The 22,173-nt window shown below is 36.0% G+C and overlaps 1 protein-coding gene across 4 annotated transcripts in view; it reads right to left on the reverse strand.

Moving 5' to 3' along the window:
• Positions 1 to 22,173, reverse strand: part of LOC111142872 (forkhead box J3) — a 153,306-nt gene that overhangs the window by 61,101 nt on the left and 70,032 nt on the right. For all 4 annotated transcript variants that reach the window (XM_022496248.1, XM_022496246.1, XM_022496245.1 and 1 more), the window contains one exon: positions 1,650 to 1,733. In XM_022496248.1, the coding sequence (XP_022351956.1) occupies positions 1,650 to 1,733 (84 nt within the window). The remainder of the gene's footprint in view (positions 1 to 1,649; positions 1,734 to 22,173) is intronic.

Here is a 22,173-nt window from a genome sequence, read left to right on the forward strand (position 1 = left end):
TCCAGCAATAAATGCTAAATGTTCTGTGTTCCATATCTTCACACAATTAAAGCCCAATTGCTAAGTCTCTTTTAAAAGAAGGGGGAGGGCAGGAACTGAGGTTCATTCCCTCTCAAACCATTACAGATGGTTTACATACATACATTACATACATAGCTCTCACCATCATCTGTTTTAAAACTTACCAGAAGGCCATCCCACCAATACTAAACCTTCTTTTTAAAAATTTTATTTTTTTGAGAGAGAGGGAGAGAGAGAGAGCACGCTATGAGCAGGGGGAGCGGCAGAAGGAGAGGGAGAAGCAGGCTACGCGCTGAACAGGGAGCCCAACGTCGGGCTCAATCCTAGGACCCTGCGCTCAGGACCTGAGCTGAAGGCAGATGCTTACCCAAGTAAGCCACCCAGGTGCCCCTAAACTTTCATTTCTTTAATTTCCTTTATTTCTTAAACTTTGGTATGTGTAAAATTAAAACGTGTTCTGGTCTAAGAGTTCACCTCTAACTCTATATAGCTTGGTAAATGGAATACTGAATTCCCTCTGCTGGCTCCATTTACGTTGCTGCTACACTTCATAGCTTACCTGACCCCAACTTAAACACAGCTTAAGGTCCTTATCTTTGAGAATCGGAAGTTTTATCACTCCACCAGGAAGAAGTTTTATCTCTCTACCAGGAACCACCATAAAAAAATTTATTTGACCAAACAATTACCCAGTTTCTCTTATCTTATTCCCTTTGTCCTGCTTTTTTCTGCAAACATTTACTGATACTTATTATAAGCTGTGAAAAATACTAACTCTAGAGATACAAATATATTTCTCAGTTCTTAAGGGATCACAGTCCAGCAAAGGAGACAAATATAGAGAAAAATAATTTCTACAAAATGTGAGAAATACTATAAAAGAACTTTGTAAACATTCTATATGAACACAAAGTGAGGAAAAGTTTCATAATGTAGTTAACATACGAAATGAGCCTTAAAGAAGAAGAGCGTATAATGGTGTGTATGTGTGTGTTTTAGTTGAGATAATGAAAATACAGAATGGGGAAAGCTGAAAGGTAAAGTTAATGTCTGATGACAGCCAAAGTGTTGACTAAAAGTATATTCCAACAAATAACAAGACATCAACTAGAGCTCCATTTCTCTTTCATTCTTATAAATTAATTTTAACCGTAAATTCGTAAGAATGATCTTATAAACAACACATACACACAGGATTTGGCATATGAAATTATTACTACATGGTTGGAAGCAGGAAAAAGCACTGCAAAGACAATCAGGAAAATTCAATGTCATCAGACTGATTATCTGCAGTGAAAGGGAATAGCTCTGTTACATAAAACCAGCCTCCAATGTTGTAGATACAGAGGAATGAATACCAAATTAAATTCCAGGAGACTTGGATTCAAGTCTCAGACAGTAGCTATGCCCTAATTACATAACAAACTTTTTACTTAATTCCTAAACTGCTTACATCATTCAAGGGTTATTAAGATCAAATGAGTCTGAAAGTGCTCTGAAAAAACAGAAATGCTATACAAATAAAATACTACCTTCATTAAGGTTGTACTTATATTAGAAATTAACTTTAAAAATTTATATTGCTGACATAAACTCTCATACTAAATTTGTGATAAAGAGATTTTTACCCGTTCTACAGATCGTGCTCTCTTCTTTGGCCGAGTAGGCAGCGCATCTTCTTTCGGATTGGTGTCTATTGCCCAGTAGGACCCCTAAAAGTAAAGAAAGAAATTATATTAACAGTATATTACAGCAACTCTATACCATTAAGAATGGATTTTTTTAATCCTCTGCTTCAAAAACAAACATTCTGCAGATACAACAGTGGAAAAACAGCATGAGAAGATACACTAGTTCTGCACTGAGAAAAGTAAAGTTTATATTAGAAGCAAAGTCCATTTACAACTAGATTATTAAAAAAGAAAAAAATCACAATCTGAAGTAGTGTGAGGTCCAAGAACTTCTGCCACAGCCAAAGTAAAGTGCAGTGATCAACTGAACACACTTTTAAAATATATACTGATTCTTAATTGGACATATATGATAACTACAACAGCACAAGACTTTAAAGTCTAATGGGTTTTATGTATAAAGATACCATAATTTCTATACTCTGGGACCTTACAAATCTAAATGGTTAAGCGAAACAATTTAGAAAGACAAACTGCTTGAACATATTCTATATAATAAATGCATCCTGGGAAGCAATGGTCTGTAAACAAGTATTTTATTGCTTATTCTGTCACAACTTTTTAACTATTTATCCTCTCTCAGACACAAGTTCTCAGACCACTCATTTGAAAATACATATTTAGTACCTACTGTGTTCCAGGCACTCAAAAACTGTGACTCCTTTACAAAATATTTGAAAAGTATAGATCATACCATTTACAGATTATTATACAGATGAAGAAACCAAAGCTCAAAAAGAGAAGTGATTTGTTCAACCAAGGGTATGAGAACCAGGACCAGAATCAAGACCTTGCTTCCCTTCTTCCTCAACTTGTTTACACACACACACACACACACACACACACACACACACCCCTATTTAGGGAGGGGAGGCAAGGAATGAAGGAGAGAGTAAGAAAAGGAAAAGAAGGGAGGGAGATACACATTTCAGCTTCCCTGGCTCCTTTTCAAGCAATATTTAACAATGAGGGGAAATAAAGCAGTCATCTATCAAATCTTCAAACTTGCATCCAACATGAATTATCTGCTTAGAGTTCTTTAAGCATACCGTGTCCTTTCACACAGCTATGCCTTGCCCTACATGGTGATCTCCTGCCTATAATATTCACCCTACCACTGACAACCTCACATTCCACCTTCAAAATTTAGCTCAGATCTTATCTAAAGGAATCCTACCTCTGATCCTCCCACTGTCCTTAAGAATTCATCATTCTATCCCTCTTTAAGATCTCCATGCATTTTATACATCCGGACTATTGACTGCACTTAACATTTATAAACTTATTTATAGGCCTGAATCCTTTCTGGGCTGAGTTCCTTAATAGCAGAAACTCATTTATATATCCACTGTGCCCGGCAGAATATCAGACACATAGCAAGTACTCAATAAACACTTCTTGAAATGGAAAGAAAAGCATTTGAACAAACTGTGCCAACAATGTTAAGAGTACAGGGTATGATGCCAGGCCTTCCCAGATCCTAGTTTATGCAGGTACCTGAACTTAGCACTCATTTCATCACCCAGCCATTACTGGAGGATTCTTCCATGATATCTTTTCTAAGTAGTCATTGCAGTTTCAGCTAATTAGTCTACCAGACCTGATGTAAACTTCCCAAGAACCATGTAAAATATACATGCTACAGAAATTAAGCACTAAAAATAAAAACAATGATTTTATGAGTAGGTTCAGCTAACAAGTTTCAAAATAAACAAAGAAGGAAAAAGGTCTTATACTCAATTAATACACAAATTGAAAAATAAACTGGGAAGAAAAATACCAATACTCATCAGACAATAGTTTAAAATCCTCTGTTCATGGAAATGACAAATTCCAGTGTTTAGTGTTGTTTTCATGGGTGTGTATTTGTGTGTTAATCTGGGGAAACAGCTCACTGCCCATACATCAGACTGATTTATTAAACATTTTAATAAAACTATAAAAATTATACATTCTTCCACACAAAGTATGATTGGCTGTGGCTTGTTACAAATACATCAACAACAAAGAAAAAAATTGTTCATGAGCTTAACTCTTCAGGAAGTACTCAAAAAACCTTAGATGCCCAAATTCAAGATTTTATTTATTTATTTATGACAGACCGAGAGACAGAGAGAGCACGTGCATGTGCATATAAGAAGGTGGGAGGGGCAGAAGTGGGCTCCCTGTGGGGCTTGATCTCAGGACTCTGGGATCATGACCTGAGCCAAAGGCAGATGTCCAACCAACTAAACCACCCAGGCACCCTTATCTTCTCACCCATGTTTTCTTCTAGATGTTTCATAAAATAGTCTTAACCTTTATGTTAAGGTCTCTGATTCACTTAGCGTTAACTCTCTCAAAAATCAGCTGAATATATACACGGCTCTATTTCTGAACTCTATTCTGTTCCATTGATCTACTTGTCTATCCTTATACCAGTAACACTGTGTTTTAATTACTTTTGTTGTATAAAAAGCCTTGAAATCAGGCACCACAAGTCCTACAACTTCAGTTTTTTCAAAACTGTTTTGCCTATTCTAGGTCCTTTGCATTTCCACATAACTATGAGAACCAGCTTGTCAGTTTCTTTTAAAAAAAATCTGTTAGGATTCTTCTTTTGATTGCATTCTCTATAAATCAATTTGGAGAAGACTGACATCCAACATGAGTCCTCTATTCCACAAACCCATAAACATGCTATAGCTCTCCATTTACTTAGGTCTTTTATTTCTTCTTGGTAATGTTTTACAGTTTTCAGGGAAGACATCTGTATTTATTTTGTTAAAATGTATCCCTAAAGTATTTCATTGTTTTGCATGCAACTGCAAATGGAACTGCTTTTGTTAACCTCTAGTTGTTCCTTGGTAGTTTAAAAAAATTACACTGTCCTTGCATCTTTTGACTTTACTAAACTCATTTATTAGTTATAGGGGCTTTTCCATAGCTTCTTTAGGATTTTCTACATATGCAATATTGTTGTTTGCAAAACAAGACCGTTTCACTTAGTATTTTTCAACCTGGATGGCTTTTCTTCTTCTTGCCTTACTCCACTGGCTTGGCCCTCTAATAGAATGTTTTGTAAAAGTGAATGCAAACACCCTTGTTGGTTCTCAATCTCAGAGGGACAGCATCCACTTTCTCATTATTAAATACAATGTAAATTCTTTTTTTTTTTAATTTAAGATTTTATTTATTTATTTGACAGAGATCACAAGTAGGCAGAGAGGCAAGCAGAGGGCCGATGCAGGGCTCCATCCCAGGACCCCTAGATCACGACCTGAGCCGAAGGCAGAGGCTTTTAACCCACTGAGCCATGCAGGCGCCCCCGTAATTTCTCTTCAATAGGTGACTTGTTAATCAAATTAAGGAAATTCCTTTTTATTCCTAGCGTGCTGAATGAGTTTCAATTTTTTTCTACACTTAAGATATGATTTTTCTGTTTCCTTCTACTACTTAGTGAATTATATATATCAATTGGTTTTCTAATTTTAACCTGCAGTGCATTCCTGGGACAAATCCCATCTGATCACGACATATTCTCCTTTTTATATATCAATGAATTTAATTCGGTAATATTTTGTTAAAGATCTTTGGGTCTATGTTCACAAAGGATATTGGTCTGTAGTTTTCTGATTATTTCTTTGCCTGACTTTGGTACCACAGTGATGCTGAACTAATGAAATGAGCTATGTAAACTGCTCCTTCATCCACTTTTTTTTTTTTTTAAACTTTCTGGAAAATTGGCATTGCTTTTTCCTTAAAGTATTTCAGCTTCTGATTTCATTGCTTTTGTTTGTTCATTTTCCAGTTTACTGATTTCTAATCTTACTTTTATTGTTTCCTTCCACTTACTCTGGATTCAATTTGCTCTTATTTTCCTAACTTAAGGTAAATGTTTACATAACTGATTTCAGACTCTTCTAATTTTTCTAATTTAAACCTGTAAGCTCCTTCCTAAACAATGCACTGGCTGCATGTCACAGATTTTTATATATTCCACTCTCATTACCACTCAACTCAAAATACTTTCTAATACCCTCTAGGGGCGCCTGGCTGGCTCAGTTGGTTAAGCACCTGTCTTCAGCTCAGGTCATGATCCCAGGGTCTGGGGATCAAGCTCCTGAATCTGGCTCCCTGCTCAATGGGGAATCTGCTTCTCCCTCTCCCTCTGCCCCTTCCTCTGCTATGCTCTCTTGCACTCTGTCAAGTAAGTAAATAAAATCTTAAAAAAAAAAAAAAAAATTATTTCAACCTCTAGTGATCTACTATAACTTGTTTTCTAGCCCAGCATGTGGTGTACCATGGTGAATATTTACTGTGCCTTTGAAAAGAATGTGATTCTGCTTTTGAGGAATGTAGTGTTCAGATTCTTAAATACTTATTTGTCTAATTGTTCTACTATTTGCTGAGAGAAATACATCAAAAATCTCTTTCTATAAGTATGGCTCTATTTCTCTTTTTGGTTCTGACAGTTTTTCTTTGTTTTTTTGGGGGGTTTTTTTTGGAAGTTCTAGTTTTGTGGGGTTTAGTTTGGGATTTTTTTTTTTTTTTTTTAAGATTTTATCTTTAAGTAATCTCCACCCAGTGCAGGGTTGAACTCACAACCTCGATATCAAGAGTCCCATGCTCCAGCAACTGAGCTAGCCAGGCACCCCAAGAAACTCTTTTTTGAGGTACACACATTTATAATTCTTAGGTACTCCTGAGGCACAGGTCTTTCCTTCTGCTATCTATATAATATGCTGTTAAGGCTACTCAGTGAATTATCCGTTTAGTTATAGTTCTTTTCAGCTATACATTTTCATTTGGTTCTTTTCATAGTTTCCATCTCTGTACTGAAATTCCCAATCTGTTCATTCATTCATTATTTGAATATACATTATTTTGATTCTTTCAACATACAGTAGCTGCTTTGAAATTTGTGTCTACTAAATCCACTCTCTGGGCCACTTGTTCCCCTGATTGAAGAGCTGAGATAACTCCAACTCTTTCTGACATACTGACACCAGTCTCTCTTATTTCCTACCCTTTTAGACAAGTTCTCCATGAATTTTTCCCTGAGTAATGCACGAAGCTGAATTCCAACATAAGTACTACAATATTTAGAAGATCACCCGATACCCTGAAGAGAACATCAACCCACATACCTGGATTCAAACCCCAGATCTGGTTCAAGAATCTTGAACAAGTTACCAAACCTTTGATCTACTTTCCTCATATCTATTTCATAGAGTTATCGTGACAATTAGCACTAAATATATACTAGGAAATCTAGTTACTACTATTTAACTATAAATAAGAAGTGTCCATGGGACAGAGATGTTATAACTTATAGGATAAATAATAAAATAACAGTGGCAAACAAATTTATGAGCTGTTTTAGTAGGAATTTAAGCTAGTAAACCCAGATTTTCTAAAACATGTAAAATACATACTGTTATTATATTCAGGTTTTCCTGGTTTTGAAAATATATACACCAAAATGGTCAACATCTCCTGAATACAACTAATTGCTCATCAACTGTCATGCACAGAACTAAAACAAACATCTTCCAATCTCTAAAATGTTCTTTTTATTACTTCTGGTTCTTTAACTTATATTTTACTACCAGAAGACAATTCAGATTTCAAATACATATTTAATAGACTTAGCATATTATTACTTCTGGTTCTTCTTGCACTTACACTTTCAAAGTCCAGTACTTTTGAAATTTTTGATGGCTCAGAATTTTGGTACAGGATGGCTATTTCTACTCCAAAACTGTAAAACACATTCTCATATTTGTTATAAGCACCAAACCAAATGAGGACCCTGATTAGCTTTTTCATTTCTGTATCATCTATTTCCTCGCAAGCACTTTTGTATACATATCAGAATTCAGGATTTGGGGACACCGAGGTGGCTCAGCAGATTGGACGTCTGCCTTCAGCTCAGGTCATGATCACAGGGCCCCGAGTCCGGCTCCATGCTCAGCAGGGAGTACGCTTCTCCCTCTGCTTCTCCCCCGGCTCACGCTTACTCTCTCTGTCAATCTTTATTATTATTTTTCTAATCTTTAAATAAAATCTTTAAAAAAAAAAAAGAATTCAGGATTTGTCCTCTTAGGATATCAAGTGAATTTTGGTGCAGAAATATTATAAAAGATGAAAAATACTGTCATAAGATTTTCCATAAAAAACAGGATACTTTTGATTCTAGTCACAAAACACTACACGATGAAGACTTTCTTCTTGAATGACTAAAGGGATAAGAATATTGAATTATCTTTTTGTTCTTAGAAATATATCAGTAACTCAGTATTTCTTGGATTTGGCAAGATTAATCTAAGATATCATCATTAGATGATGATTATGAACATGACAATTAGAGTCTAAAGTGTTGCTGTCTTTGTATTCATTTTCTGATTCTACAGATAAAAGTAAACCATTTTCCTTTGTCAATTTTCATCTTCGTCCTTATGGATAGGAAAAAACCCCAAACTCTCAACTTTATTCGATGAAAGTTAAAAGAAAAAAAGAAAAAAGATTTAAAATGGCTTCTACAGACTTTTATTATACATTCTTGGAAAGTGTTTGGGCAACACAGCAAGAAAAGTGAAGTATAACCATGATGATTTCATTACTATATCATCCTTCTAGGTAATTCAATCATTCTTTCATATTCTTGTGATCTTAATGTTTGTACATCATGGAGAAAAACTGATGGGCAATGATGAAAGAAGGTGATATAATCAAGTCAAGATTTAAGAAAAGTAAGATTAACAAAATCCCATAATGCATGTTAGATTTATAAAAGAATCATACAGTAATTGCAAGATAGAGTGAGTTTTATTCTTTTTTAAAAATACATAAATTCCCGGGGCACCTGGGTAGCTCAGTGGGTTAAAGCCTCTGCCTTCAGCTCAGGTCATGATCCCAGGGTCCTGGGATCGAGCCCCGCATGGGGCTCTTTGCTCAGCAGGGAGCCTGCTTCCTCCTCTCTCTCTGCCTGCCTGTCTGCTTGTGATGTCTGTCAAATCAATCAATCAATCAATCAATCAATCAATCTTGGGGGAAAAAAATAAATAAAATACATAAATTTCCTATTTGTTCTTTAGAAGATTTCTAAGAAAGAATAAAAGTAATAAAATAATCATCTTTGGGCGCCTGGGTGGCTCAGTGGGTTAAGCCTCTGCCTTCAGCTCAGGTCATGATCCCAGGGTCCTGGGATCGAGCCCCGCATCAGGCTCTCTGCTTGGCAGGGAGCCTGCTCCCTCCTCTCTCTCTGCCTGCCTCTCTGCCTACTTGTGATCTCTGTCAAATAAATAAATAAAATCTTTTAAAAAAAATAAAAAATAATAAAAATAAAAATAAATAATCATCTTTACAAATTAGCAATGCTCAAAATAGATACTCGAAAACTGAATTGGATCCAATGGACCTGAGGATATATCAAGGATTAAATAAAATACATATGAAGTATTTCTTCCTCCAGCATTTGATCACATACTGTTTCGTATTAATTTTCTAATACTCTTCATCTCCTACAATTTTGACTTAAGAGAGATGCACAAAAATATTTGTCAAATCTTAAATTTTAAGGGCTTTTCTACTACAACTTTTATTTGACTGCCAAAGAGAGTTGTGCCTACAAAGGTTAAATTCTAAAAAAAAAAAAATTATTTTCCACTTTATTTAGCTGGGGAGGGAAGGGAAAAGCAGACTCCCACTGAGCGTGGACCCTGACACCAGGCTCAATCTCAGGACCTGAGATCAGGACCAGAGCTGAAATCAAGAGTTGATACTTAATGGACTAAGCCACCCAAGTTTCACTTAATATTTATTTTATTCCTGCTTTGCACAAAAGACAAAAGATTAATAACAACAGCCAAAATATATTTAATGAAGCTTAGTATCAGAAAGTAAATATAAGAACAAGCTTACCTGGACATAACCTCAATATTTATCTAACTGGGAAAATAACACATGTTGAATCACCCAAACTGGCTAAACTTCTCAAACTATGTGCAGATACCAGAAAGGTAAACCACCTTTCTCTTAATGACAGTTCATGAAGGATTGATCATGTTAGTCACAATGCTAACACCAGGAATACAAATAAAAAGGAAGTCTTAGTCCTCAACTGTGGTGAAGGGGACAGAAAAGATACCTGGATAATTAACTCCCACCACTTTCATGTCCTTGCTCAAAAGTCACTCTCCCAATGGACTTACCTTGCTTATTATTCTTTTCAAAATGGCAATCCACACCGAATCCACTCTATCCTAGTCTGTATTTTTCTACAACATTTTTAATTATCTAACATTCTATATAATTCTATATAATTTGTTATTTGTTATTCTCCCATAAGGCTGTAAGTTTCTTATGAGCATTGGATTTTTGTCTTTTGTTTCCTTATGTATTCCAAATACCTAGAATCATAACTAGCACATAGAAGGCAAGTAAATAATTAGCAAGTGCTAAGTGAGAGAACTAAGCTGAAACTCAATAATCAAGTTCAGCTGTGGTAGAAGGAAGGGGGGGCAAAAAACAATTACGCAGAGGAAATACCTCAATTAGCATTTTTAACCTGGTATTCATGAACTCCCAGAGGGTCTATGCACAGGACTCAGGGACTTTACAAAATCAGGTAAGGTGAAAATGCTGAAATTCAGCATTTCCTTCTACTATGGATGTAAGGAACAAATGACAATATTAGGAATATCTTAAAATCAGTTTGATTCCTGTCACATTAATAGTTTTTGTCTAAAAATGTCATCACTAGTCATTACTTGTTTCTTCTTTTGTTATTTAATATGTTACCACATTCAAAAATAATAATATGCTACCACATTCAATTTTGTTGTTTAATGTTACTAAGGAAGCATGTAGATTATTGTATCATAAATTTGTTATATTTTTTTGTAACTATTTTAATATAACTGCATATCTTTTTAATCCTCTATATTCTAACTTAAACATTTAAAACTATTCTGAAAGTGAGTTTCCAGGCTTCAAAAGAACTCCCCAGTGAAGCCATGGCATAAAACCATGCAGAGAATTTTGGTACAAAAGTCACAGATCTGCAAGAGTTAATAAGAAACTGAAGAATCTGTTCATTTGATTAGGTTTAAAAAAAAAAAAAAAAAGCCTTGGTAAAGGATGAGTTCAGATAGCTGAAGAGAATTTTTTTTTAATTTTTCTTTTGCTTCACTTGAATGCTATTTATTTCCTTCAGTATTTATATGGCATGATGATTCTAAGTTTTCTTGTAATTATTAATTCATAAATGCTGAAAATTCATTAAAAATGTATTACTGGTATTAACTCATCCAAAACTCAAAGTCTTAAGAGCCTTTAAAGTACTTATTTTTTAACTTTTCCATAAGCTATCACAAGTAGGCAACACTGAAAAAAGTGCTAATATACAATTTATAATCACTTTTTTTTTTTTTAAAGATTTTATTTATTTATTTATTTGACAGAGAGAGAGATCGCAAGTAGGCAGAGAGTCAGGCAGAGAAAGAAGGTGAAGCCCGAAGTTGGAATCGATCCCAGGACCCTGAAATCATGACCTGAGCCAAAGGCAGCGGCTTAATCCACTGAGCCACCCAGGAGCCCCTATAATCACTTTTTTATGTAGTGAAATCTTTACACAATGAAAACTGGCCAAAAACTTTCAAAAAAATCTTTATCTCTGAACCTATGAAATTCTCAGTTTATAAGTGATTTCTTCCCTAGATGAGAAGTTTTAATGGTAATGATCTCTTATTCATCCCTGTATCTCTAAAGCCAAACTTAATAGCATAAAGTTATAATTATATATATTTCATATATATAAAACAAATGACTGCCATACTTAACTCCAATAAATGTCTTATTTGAAGATACACTGAAATTATTAAAATAATGAAAATATTCAGAACATCCAGAGCCACGTGGGACTTAGATACCGAAGCTCTACTTGCTTTTATACATACCCAACATTTTACTCTTTAAGTTAAAGGGAATAAAGGATGTAAAGATACCCTGTGCTCACGGACTGGAAGATTTATTAAACTTGCAGTCAGGGGTGCCTGGTTGGCTCAGTCAGTTAAGCATCTGCCTTCAGCTCAGGTCATCTCAGGGTCCTGAGATCAAGACCCACACAGCAGGCTCTCTGCTCAGTGGGGAGTCTTCTTCTACCTCTCCCTCTGTGTTCTCTCTCTCCCTCTCCCAAATAAATAAATAAAAATCTTTTTAAAAAATTAGTTTATTTGTAGAAACTGACAAGCTGATCCTAAAAAAAATACGTATTTGACCTAGCATAGTCAAAATAATCTTGAAAAAGAAGAACAAAGTTGGAATATTCACATCTCCTAATTTTAAAACTTACTATGAAATTATGGTAATTTGAATCAAGAGTCTAGAAATAAATTAAGTATATTTTATGGTCAAGTGGTTTTTCACAGACTGAGATAAAACAACGGGAAAAGAATAGTCTTTCCAATAAATGGTCCTGGCAAAACTGGATATCCCCATGCAAAAGTATGAAATTGGGCCTCTTCACAACATACATAAAAAAAAAAAAAAAACCAGGTGCGCCTGGGTGGCTCAGTGGGTTAAAGCCTCTGCCTTTCGGCTCAGGTCATGATCTCAGGGTCCTGGGTCCTCTCTGCTCAGCAGGGAGCCTGTTTCCCCCTCTCTCTCTTCCTGAATCTCTGCCTACTTGTGATCTTTCTCTCTGATAAATAAATGAATAAAATCTTAAAAAAAAAAAAAAATCCAAAGTGGACCAGAGACCTAAATAAGGGCTAAAACTATAAAACTCTTAGAAAATAACTGTAAATCTTCATGACCTCGGATTAGTCAATGACTTCTTAGATATGACACCAAAAGCACAAGCAACCAAAGAAAAATTGGTAAATTTATCAAAATCTAAAACCTATTTTATCAATAGACCTTTTCAAGAAAGTGAAAACACAGCCTGCACAATGGAAGGAAATCCACAAAACATGAGATACAGGACTTGTATCTAAAATACATAAAGAACATATAAAGCTCACTATTAAAAAGACAACCTCATTAAAAAATGGCCAAAGAATCTGAACAGACATTTCTCCCAAAGAGATATATAAACAGCCAATACACACATGAAAAAATGATCATCATTTCCCATTAGAGCAATGCAAATCAAACTCATAATAGAATGAGATACCACACTTCACACCCACTGGGATGGTTATAATAAAAAAAAAATTAAAAAGGGTTGGCAAGGGTGTAAAAAAAAAAAAATGGAAGTCTTAGAATTTTAAGAATGTAAAATAGTGTAGCTCCTATGGAAAAGTATGGCAGTTACTCAAAAGATTAAACATATGACCCAGCAATTGCACTCCTATAAAAATGAAAACATTATGTTCATACAAAAGCTTGCAAAAATGATCACAACAGAATTTTCATAATAGCCAAAATGGAAACAACCCAAACGTCCATCAACTGATGATCAGATAAAAACAGATAAAAAATATAAAATTTCAAAAAATGGAGTTATCATTCAGTCACAAAAAAAGGATGAAATACTGCTACATGCTACAACATAGAAAATCTTATGTTAAATTAAAGAAGTCAGACACAAAAGGCCACAAATTATATGACTCCATTTATATAAAATGTCCAAAACAGGCAAATCCATAGAAATGGAGAGTGAAGGGGGAATGACTACTAATGAGGACAAGGTTTCTTCTGAGGTGATAAAATAAAAATGTCCTGGAATTAGATAGTGGTAATGGTCCCACAACTCTGCAAATATACTAAAAACCACTGAATCATATGTGTTTAAAGGGTAAATTTTATGGTATGTGAATTTAAAAAAATATATTTTCTTAATTAAGAAAAAACAGGAGTCAAAGAGCTCTAATCTAATACAACAGTATGCCCAGCACAGCCAAAAGACACTTTACGAAACAAAGTCAGGGGTATTGCCCAGAAAGAACTCAAATCTCGATTTGTAGCTCTTACGTGGCTTTCCTTTGGACCATGTCAGTCTTTGATAAAAGTTCTAAACAGTCATTAATGTCACAGAAAGCCAAGAAGTTCACCTAAAGAATAAGAACTCCAGGTTCTCTCAAATTCCAAGTATAAGTGAATTAATGTTAAGTGAAATAAATTGTCTTGACCCTGCCTTACTGATCAAAAGAGTAAAAAAGAAGCAAAGTGACAATTTTTTTTTAAGATTTTATTTTCTTATTTGTCAGAGAGAGCGCATGTGCGCACAAGCAGGGGGAGCAGCATGCAGAAGGAGAAACAGGCTCCCCATGGAGCAAGAAGCCCCATGCAGAACTCGATTTCAGAATCCCAGGATCATGACCTGAGCCAAAGACAGACACTTATGCGACTGAGCCATCCAGGCATCCCAAAGTGACAATTCCTAAACATCTAAAACCCAGCCTTAATTGAAAATGGCAAAAGAATTAGTGTATAATTAGAAAAGTTTCCTTAAGAAGAACACAACAGCAGGGCACCTGGGTGGCTCAGTCAACTAAGCATCCAACTTGATTTCGGCTCAGGTCATAATTTCAGTGTGGTGAGACTGAGCCCTCTTTCCATGCTCCACACTCAGCAGGGAACCTACTTGAGATTCTTTGCCTCTGCCCCTACTCCTGCTTGCATACACTCTCAATCTCTTTCTCTCTCTAAAAATAAGTAAATCTTAAAAAAAAAAAAAAAAAAAAAAAAAAAAAAAAAAGACAAAATACAACAGCTACTTCTTAACCAGGAAAAGACAAATATTTTTGTGATAAACATTTAAGCATCTACCATGTACAGTTACTATGCTAGCTGCTATGAAAGCATGAAGATATCAAAGACCCAATCTTTTTTTCTTCTTAAAGGTTTTATTTAAGCAATCTTCATACCCAATGCGGAGCTCGAACTCATGACCCCGAAATCAAGAGTCACATGCTCCTCCAACTGAGCCAATCAGGTGGCCCTCAAAGACCCAATCCTGTTTGACAAAAAACACTCACAAGAGATTTAGAATAGATCATAACATGGATGGCTACATCATTCAAGAACAGTAACAGTGATATGCTCAAAGAACTATGGTAATAAAAAGAGAGATGAAAATAGGGGAAAAGAAAAGAAAAAGTAAAGGAGGGAGAAAAAGGACAATACCTTCTTTCAGAGTAATGCTGATATTTGGGCTGGCCAGCAAAGGATGAATAAGATATAAGACTATTTTAAATACAATGAAGATCTTCAAAAATAAGAAGATGTAAAATTGCATCATAAATGCAAGAAAAATAATGCAGTACAGCTTGAATAAATAGTTTAGGGCTTGAAGATAAGGGCTAGAAATGAAAATATGGCGAGAGAGACAGGTTTGTGGTTGTTTATCCTACCTAAAGGCAGCACTGTAGAAGACAGAGCAAAGGGAAACACAGAGGAAGAAGACCAGTTAGAGATGACACAGTAATCCAAGCAGTCTAAATAAAGAAGAATAAATTTATTTCTTAAACATTTTATCTCTTTGGGGCACTTAGATGGTTCAGTGGGTTAAGCCTCTGCCTTCGCCTCAGGTCATGATCTCAGGGTCCTGGGATTGAGCCCCGGATTGGGCTCTCTGCTTAGCAGGGAGCCTGCTTCCCCCTCTGCCTCTCTGCCTGCCTCTCTGCCAACTTGTGATCTCTGTCTGTCAAATAAATAAATAAAATCTTAAAAAAAAATCTATTTCTTCTAATAACGGTTTTAAATATAAAAACCCAGGTTCTCAGAACATTAATGATGATAGAAGGAATCAGATGAAAGAATAAATTAAACTTGGGATGCCTGGATGGCTCAGTCAGTTATGCATTTGCCTTCGGCTCATGTTATGATCCTGGGGTCCTGGGATCAAGTCCCGTGGGCAGGGGGCAGTCCCTGCTCAGTAGGGAGCCTGCTTCTCCCTCGCACTCTCCCTGACCCCATTCATGCTCTCTTACTCTCTCAAATAAATAGATGAATAAAATCTAAAAAAAAAAAAATTAGGTTCATGGGTTTCCTAAACCCTACACAGATCAGGATGGTACTACGTACCTTCTTATTATTTAAAACACAAAACAAAAACCAAACAAACAAACAAAAAACAGTGAAGCAGAGACTCCTGGGCATATCTCATGTCCAGGAACTGGCTGAGACCAACAAAAATGTTCTAATGTTCCAGCATCAGAGCACTTGGTTGAACTCCTTTCGCCAATTATCTCTTAATATACACAAAAAAGACCAATGGAAATTCTACAAATAAAAAAAATCCAATAACTGAAATAAAAAGTTCACCAAACATGCTTAACAACAGAGAGGACAGAGTGAAAGAGAATCTTGGAGACAGATCAGTAAAAATTACCAAATATGAGGAATAAAAAGGAAAAAAAAGTGAAACTAAAGCCTCAATGACCTGTGGAACAATGTCAGTCTATGCTTTAATGGGATGCTAAGAAGAGAGAAAATTTAACCCTAATTTTTTTAAAAGAACTAATGACCAAAATATCCCAAATTATGAATGAAAACCTCTCTCTACAGATCCTAGATGATTAGCAAATCCCAAGGAGAATGAATACAAAGAAAACTACACTGAGGCACAAACTCTCTCAATTTAAAAATAAAGAGAAAAATCTTGGAAACCACAAAAGAGGGAGAGAGGGAGCAAGGGGGCACATTACAGTAGTCCTCCTTATCCACATGACATACATTCTAAGACCCCACAGTGGATCCCTGAAACTGTGGATAGTACCAAACCCTATACACAGTATGTTTGTTCCTATATACACATACCTATGATAAAGCTTAATTTAAAAATTAGGAATAAGAGATTAACAACAAACTCATAATAAAATAGAACAATTATAACACTACAAAGTTACGTGAACATGGTCTCTCTCGAAATATCTTATTGTACTCACCTCACCCTTCTTCCTATGATGAGTGAAATGATAAAAAGCTTCTGAGATCATAAAATGCCTATGTGATGAAATGAAGTGAGGTGGATGATGTAAGCATTATGACAACAGCATTAGGTTACTACTGACCTTCTGACAGTATGTCAGAAGGAAGATCATCTGCTTTGGGATCACAGCTAGCCACAGGTAACTGAAACTGTTGAAAGCAAATTCATAGATAAGACAGTTCCATTCTAAGAACAGGGGAATAAACTCTAAGAATAAGGGAATAAGAAACAGATGACTTTTCACCAGAAATAATGGAGGCCAAAGACAAAAGAACATCTTCGAAGTTCTGAAAGGTGGGGGAAAACCATGCAAACTCAAGATTCCACATCCAGAAAAAGTTTTCAAAGATGAAATAAAAAAAGTACTTTCAGGTAAATAAGACCCCAACAAAATGTTTTCTGCAGACCTGCACTATAAGAAATGCCAAAGCAAACATTCTTTAGGAGCTAAAGGGGAAAGATATCAATTTGAAACTTAAATCTAAGAAAAGAACATTGGAAAAGGTAAATCATTAGGGAAAACATCTTCTTCAACATAATTTCCTTAAAACACAACTGTCTAAAGCAAAGAAACCAATCCTAAAGTGAGATCTGTGATACAAATAGAAGTATATACAAGATAGGACCACAGTACCAAAAAAGGGATGGGTAGGTAAACAGAACTGTACTATTTTAAGATTATTACATTCGTGAAATGGGTGGGAAAACGTAAACACAGTAAGTGGTAGGAAGTGTGATATATCAAGTGAAAGGTGGTACATTACCTCTAAATAAACTTTGATAAGGTAATATTACATATTAAGCTCTAGCTTGACAACTAAAAAATAAAAGGGGCACAGCTAAGAAGTCAATAGAGGATATAAAAGTACTTTAAACTATCTGACTAACCCCAAAGTTTGCAGAAATGAAGCAACAAAGGAACAAAAGAAGAAAGTTGTAACCATATGAATAATCATAATAAATATAGACTAAGCAACCCAATTAGAAGGCACAGATTGTTAGAGTGAATTTAAATATAGCCACTGGCTCTATGCTGTTTATAAGAGACATACTTTAAATATAAAAGCATGTATAAGACTAACATCAAAATATTAAAAGATATATACTATGAAGCTACTTAAAGCTGTAGTGGCTACATTAGAAGAAAAAGTAGCTTCAAAACAAAGAATATTTTAAGAAGAACATTTCATAAAGATAAAAGAATAAAAGAACAAGTCAATAGGAAGGTTGTGTGTGCACAAATATTAATTTGAAATTACTTTATATTTTACATTTAGGTCACACAGACCTCTCTGAAATCCGAAACTATAAAATCTGCTGCACCTTGCTGGCAAAGTCAGAAGACTATGCAACTCCTGATCTTGGGGGTCCTTAGTTCAAGTCCCACAATGGGCATAGAGACTACTTAAAAAAATTAATAAATAAAACGTTAAGATCTACGGAAGAAAACAGAGGAGAAAATCATTATGACCTTGGCTGATTTCCTGGACAGGACACAAAAGTTCCTAATCATTAGACTTCATCAAAATCCAAAATGTCTACTCATTTTAAGACACTATTATATCAAAACTACAATGATGTACCACCTCACACCATAAGAATGGCTAAAATTAACAATTCAGGAAACAGATGTCTCTGCAAGGATGCAGAGGAATGGTAACCCTCTTACACTGTTGGTGGGAATGCAAACTGGTACAGCCACTCTGGAAGACAGAATGGAAGTTCCTCAAAAAGGTAAAAACAGAACTACCCAATGACTCGGCAACTGCACTACTAGGTATTTATTCAAAGGATACAAACACAGTGATTCGAAGGGGCACGTGTAACCCAATGTTTAAGCAACAATATCCACAAGAGCCAAAATATGGTTAAGAGCCCAGATGTCCATCAACAGATGAATGGATAAAGAAAAGTGGGGTGTGGGGGTGTGCGCGCGCACACACACACAGTGGAATATTACTCAGCCATCAAAAAGAATAAAAGCTCACCATTTGCAACAATGTGGATGGAACTAGAGGGTATTATGCTAAGCGAAATAGAGAAAGACAAATACCATATGATTTCACTCATATAAGGAATTTAAGAAACAAAACAGATGAACACAGGGGAAGGGAAGGAAAAGTAAGTTAAAAACAGAGAGGCAAACCATAAGAGACACTGAAACCTAGAAAACAGAGGGTTGCTAGAAGGGAGGTAGGTGGGGTAAAGGGCTAACTGGGGGATGGGGATTAAGAAGTGCACATGATATAAGAACACTGGGTGTTATATGAAACTGATGAATCACGAAACTCTACGTCTGAAAAAAAAATGAGTACCTATTAATACATTCAGCAATAAAGATATAAAAATGTGAAAAAAAGACACTCATTTTAAAAAGGCAAACCTCAATCTGAAAAAATACTTATATAATATAAATAAAAACAGAAACCTACAGGGAGCCTGGGTGGCTCAGTCAATTAAGTCAATCAAATCAACTTGTGATTATGGCTCAGGCCATGATGTAATAAGGGTCGTTGAGATCGAGCCCTATGTGTGGAGCCTGCTTAAGATTCTCTCCCTTGGGGTGCCTGGGTGGCTCAGTGGGTTAAGCCTCTGCCTTCAGCTCAGGTCATGATCTTGGTGTCCTGGGATCGAGCCCCACATTGGGCTCTCTGCTCAGCAGAGAGCCTGCTTTCACCCCCCACCCACTGCCTACTTGTGATATTTCTCTCTCTGTCAAATAAATAAATAAAATTTTAAAAAAAAGATTCTCTCCCTCTCTCCCAACCACACACAGACGTGCTCTCTCTCTCAGAGGAGAAAAAAAAAAAAAAAGCCTGTTGGGCTCATTAAACAAACAAAAAAAAACCTTACAACTCAATAATAATGACAACCAAATTTTTAAAAAGAAAAAAGGGGCAAAAGACTTTGTAAGAACCTCCAGAAGAGAGTATATACAAATGACTAGTAAACACATGCAAAGATGCTCACCATGGAAAATTCTAGATAAAAACGTTATGCGATACCAATCTATAGCCACTAAAATGACTTAATCAAAGATAGGAGAGATCAACTGTTGACCAAGATGTGGAGCTACCAGAATTCTCATACACTGCTATCAGAAATTTAAAATACACAACTACTTTGGAAAAAGATTTGGCAGTTTCTTATAAAGTTAATCTTCCACCTACCCTTTGACAGTGCAAATGCTGTGTTATTCTAGAAAAATGAAGGCGTATGTCCATAGAAAACTTGTATGAGAATTCCGTAGTAGCTTGTTTCTAATTGTCCCCATATTAAAACAACCCAAATGTCTATCAACAGATCAATGAATAAATGGAATACTACTTAGAGGTAAGAAGAAACTGTAAGGGCCTGGTTGGCCAGAGGGAGTCATTTTGTGTTTATGCAGCAAACTTAGATTGACCCTGGCCCTCCCAGAGGAACTTACTCGCAAAGCCTAGATACAAGAACGGGTCAGGCCAGGTGAAGACATCCAATCAGTTGGGCGCACATATATCTACTAGGGTAAACTGAAATTCAATTGGCCACCCGTGTGTTACCTAGCAGTTTTTTCTGTGTGTGGCAGACTTAACATGACTGTGCAGTGTTCTCTGTGTATTGCAATCTCATTGGCCACCTGTGTATAGCCCGGCTAAACTACCTCTATAAAAGTTAGTCTGTGAGTCTGGGAGGGGTCGCCTCTTTGGAAGAGGCGGCCCTGACCGGTCGGTTTGATTCTCGATGCTTGGTGCGAAATAAAGCTTTGCTTGACCTTCGCTTTTTATCAGTCTTGCTCCTTTGATTACGGACCCTAACAGAAACAAACCACTGACATATACAAAGCATCACAAATATCATGCTGAAAGTCAGATATAAACAGAGGGTACAGCTGACCCAAGAACATGCTTAGGGGCAGTGACACCCCCTCCCCCTGGTTAAAAATCTACATTTAATCTTTTGACTCCCCCAAACCTTAATTACTACTAGCTTACTATAGACCAGAAGCCTTACTGATAGCATAAAAAGCCAATTAATACATACTTTGTGTTATATGTATTATACACTGTATTCTTTATTATTATTAACATATAATGTATTAGCCCCAGGGGTACAGGTCTGGGAATCATCAGGCTTACACATTTCACAACACTCACACTCACCACAGCACATACCCTCCCCAAGGTCCATCACCCAGCCACCCTATCCTTACCCTCCCACCACCCAGCAACCCTCAGTTTGTTTCATGAGATTAAGAGTCCCTTGTGGTTTGTCTCCCTCCTGATGCCACCTTATTTCATTTTTTCCTTTCCTACCCCCCACAACCCTTGCCCTGCCTCTCAAATTCTTCGTATCAGAGAGATCATATAATAATTGTCTTTCTCTGATTGACTTATTTCATTCAGCATAATACCCTCTAGTTCCATCCATGTTGTTGCAAATGGCAAGATTTCATTTCTTTTGATGGCTGCATTGTAGTCCACTGTATATATACACATCTTCTTTATCCATTCATCTGCTGATGGACATCTAGATTCTTTCCATAGTTTGGCTATTGCATATACACTGTATTCTTACAAAAGACTAAGCTAGAGGGAAAAATAAGTAGATCTATGCAGCTGAAACCTTATTTTTAAGGGTCAACTGTATACTTAATGATTCCACTTATGTGAAGTTCCATTATGTGAGTTTTATGCAAACTAAGCTACTATGGACACTCTATTACGCACTTAAAGATCACAATCTAAAACTGGAGCTTGTAGTAAAGATTGAGATAATACATGTAAAATAACTCCCTAATATGTAAAGCAGTATACAAATGTAGACATTATTAATTCATATCAACAATTCTGGTACAGCATGTTAATGTCCTCCCAGGGGAGAAGACTGCAATGTCCTAGAGTGCACAATCCCAAAGATCACAAATTAGAATTTTAAGCTTTGAACACATCTTCCAAAAATGAATTAACTGCCAACTTCAAGATATCCTAAAACATAGGGTCCCTGGCTGGCTCTGTTGGAAAAGTGTGCAACTCTTTTGATCTTGGTGCTGGGAGTTTAAGCCCCATGTTGGGTGTAGAGATTACTAAAAAATAATAATAAACTTAAAATGTATATATATCCATCCTGAAACAAAGATTAACGACCGAGGGGGGGGGGGGGGGAGGAGTGACATTAGAAATAAAGATACACCAAAAATAAAGATACACCAAAGACTTAACCTTTGCTTTCCTCATTACACAATAGTTATCACTTAAAGTACAATTATCCTAATTATTTATTTATGAATGAAATTTTATGTCAAATAAGAAGTACCCTGCTCTATCAAACAATAATTTGAGTTTTCTTTAATAGCCTTCAAATTAAAAGCAGCCTAATATAAATGCCATGATCTGGGGCATCTTGCTGGCTCAGTTGGGGAGCAAGAGATTTTTGATCTCAGGTTGTAAGTTTGAGCCCCAGACTCTATATACAGATTAATAAAAAAAAAAAAAAAAAAAAGCCATTGGGATGCCCGAATGGCTCAGTGGGTTGATCGTCTGCCTTCGGCTCTGGTCATGA

The sequence above is a fragment of the Enhydra lutris genome, unplaced genomic scaffold (genome assembly GCF_002288905.1).
Source record: "Enhydra lutris kenyoni isolate GAN:26980312 unplaced genomic scaffold, ASM228890v2 scaffoldscaffold9, whole genome shotgun sequence".
NCBI classification, from domain to species: Eukaryota; Metazoa; Chordata; class Mammalia; order Carnivora; family Mustelidae; genus Enhydra; species Enhydra lutris.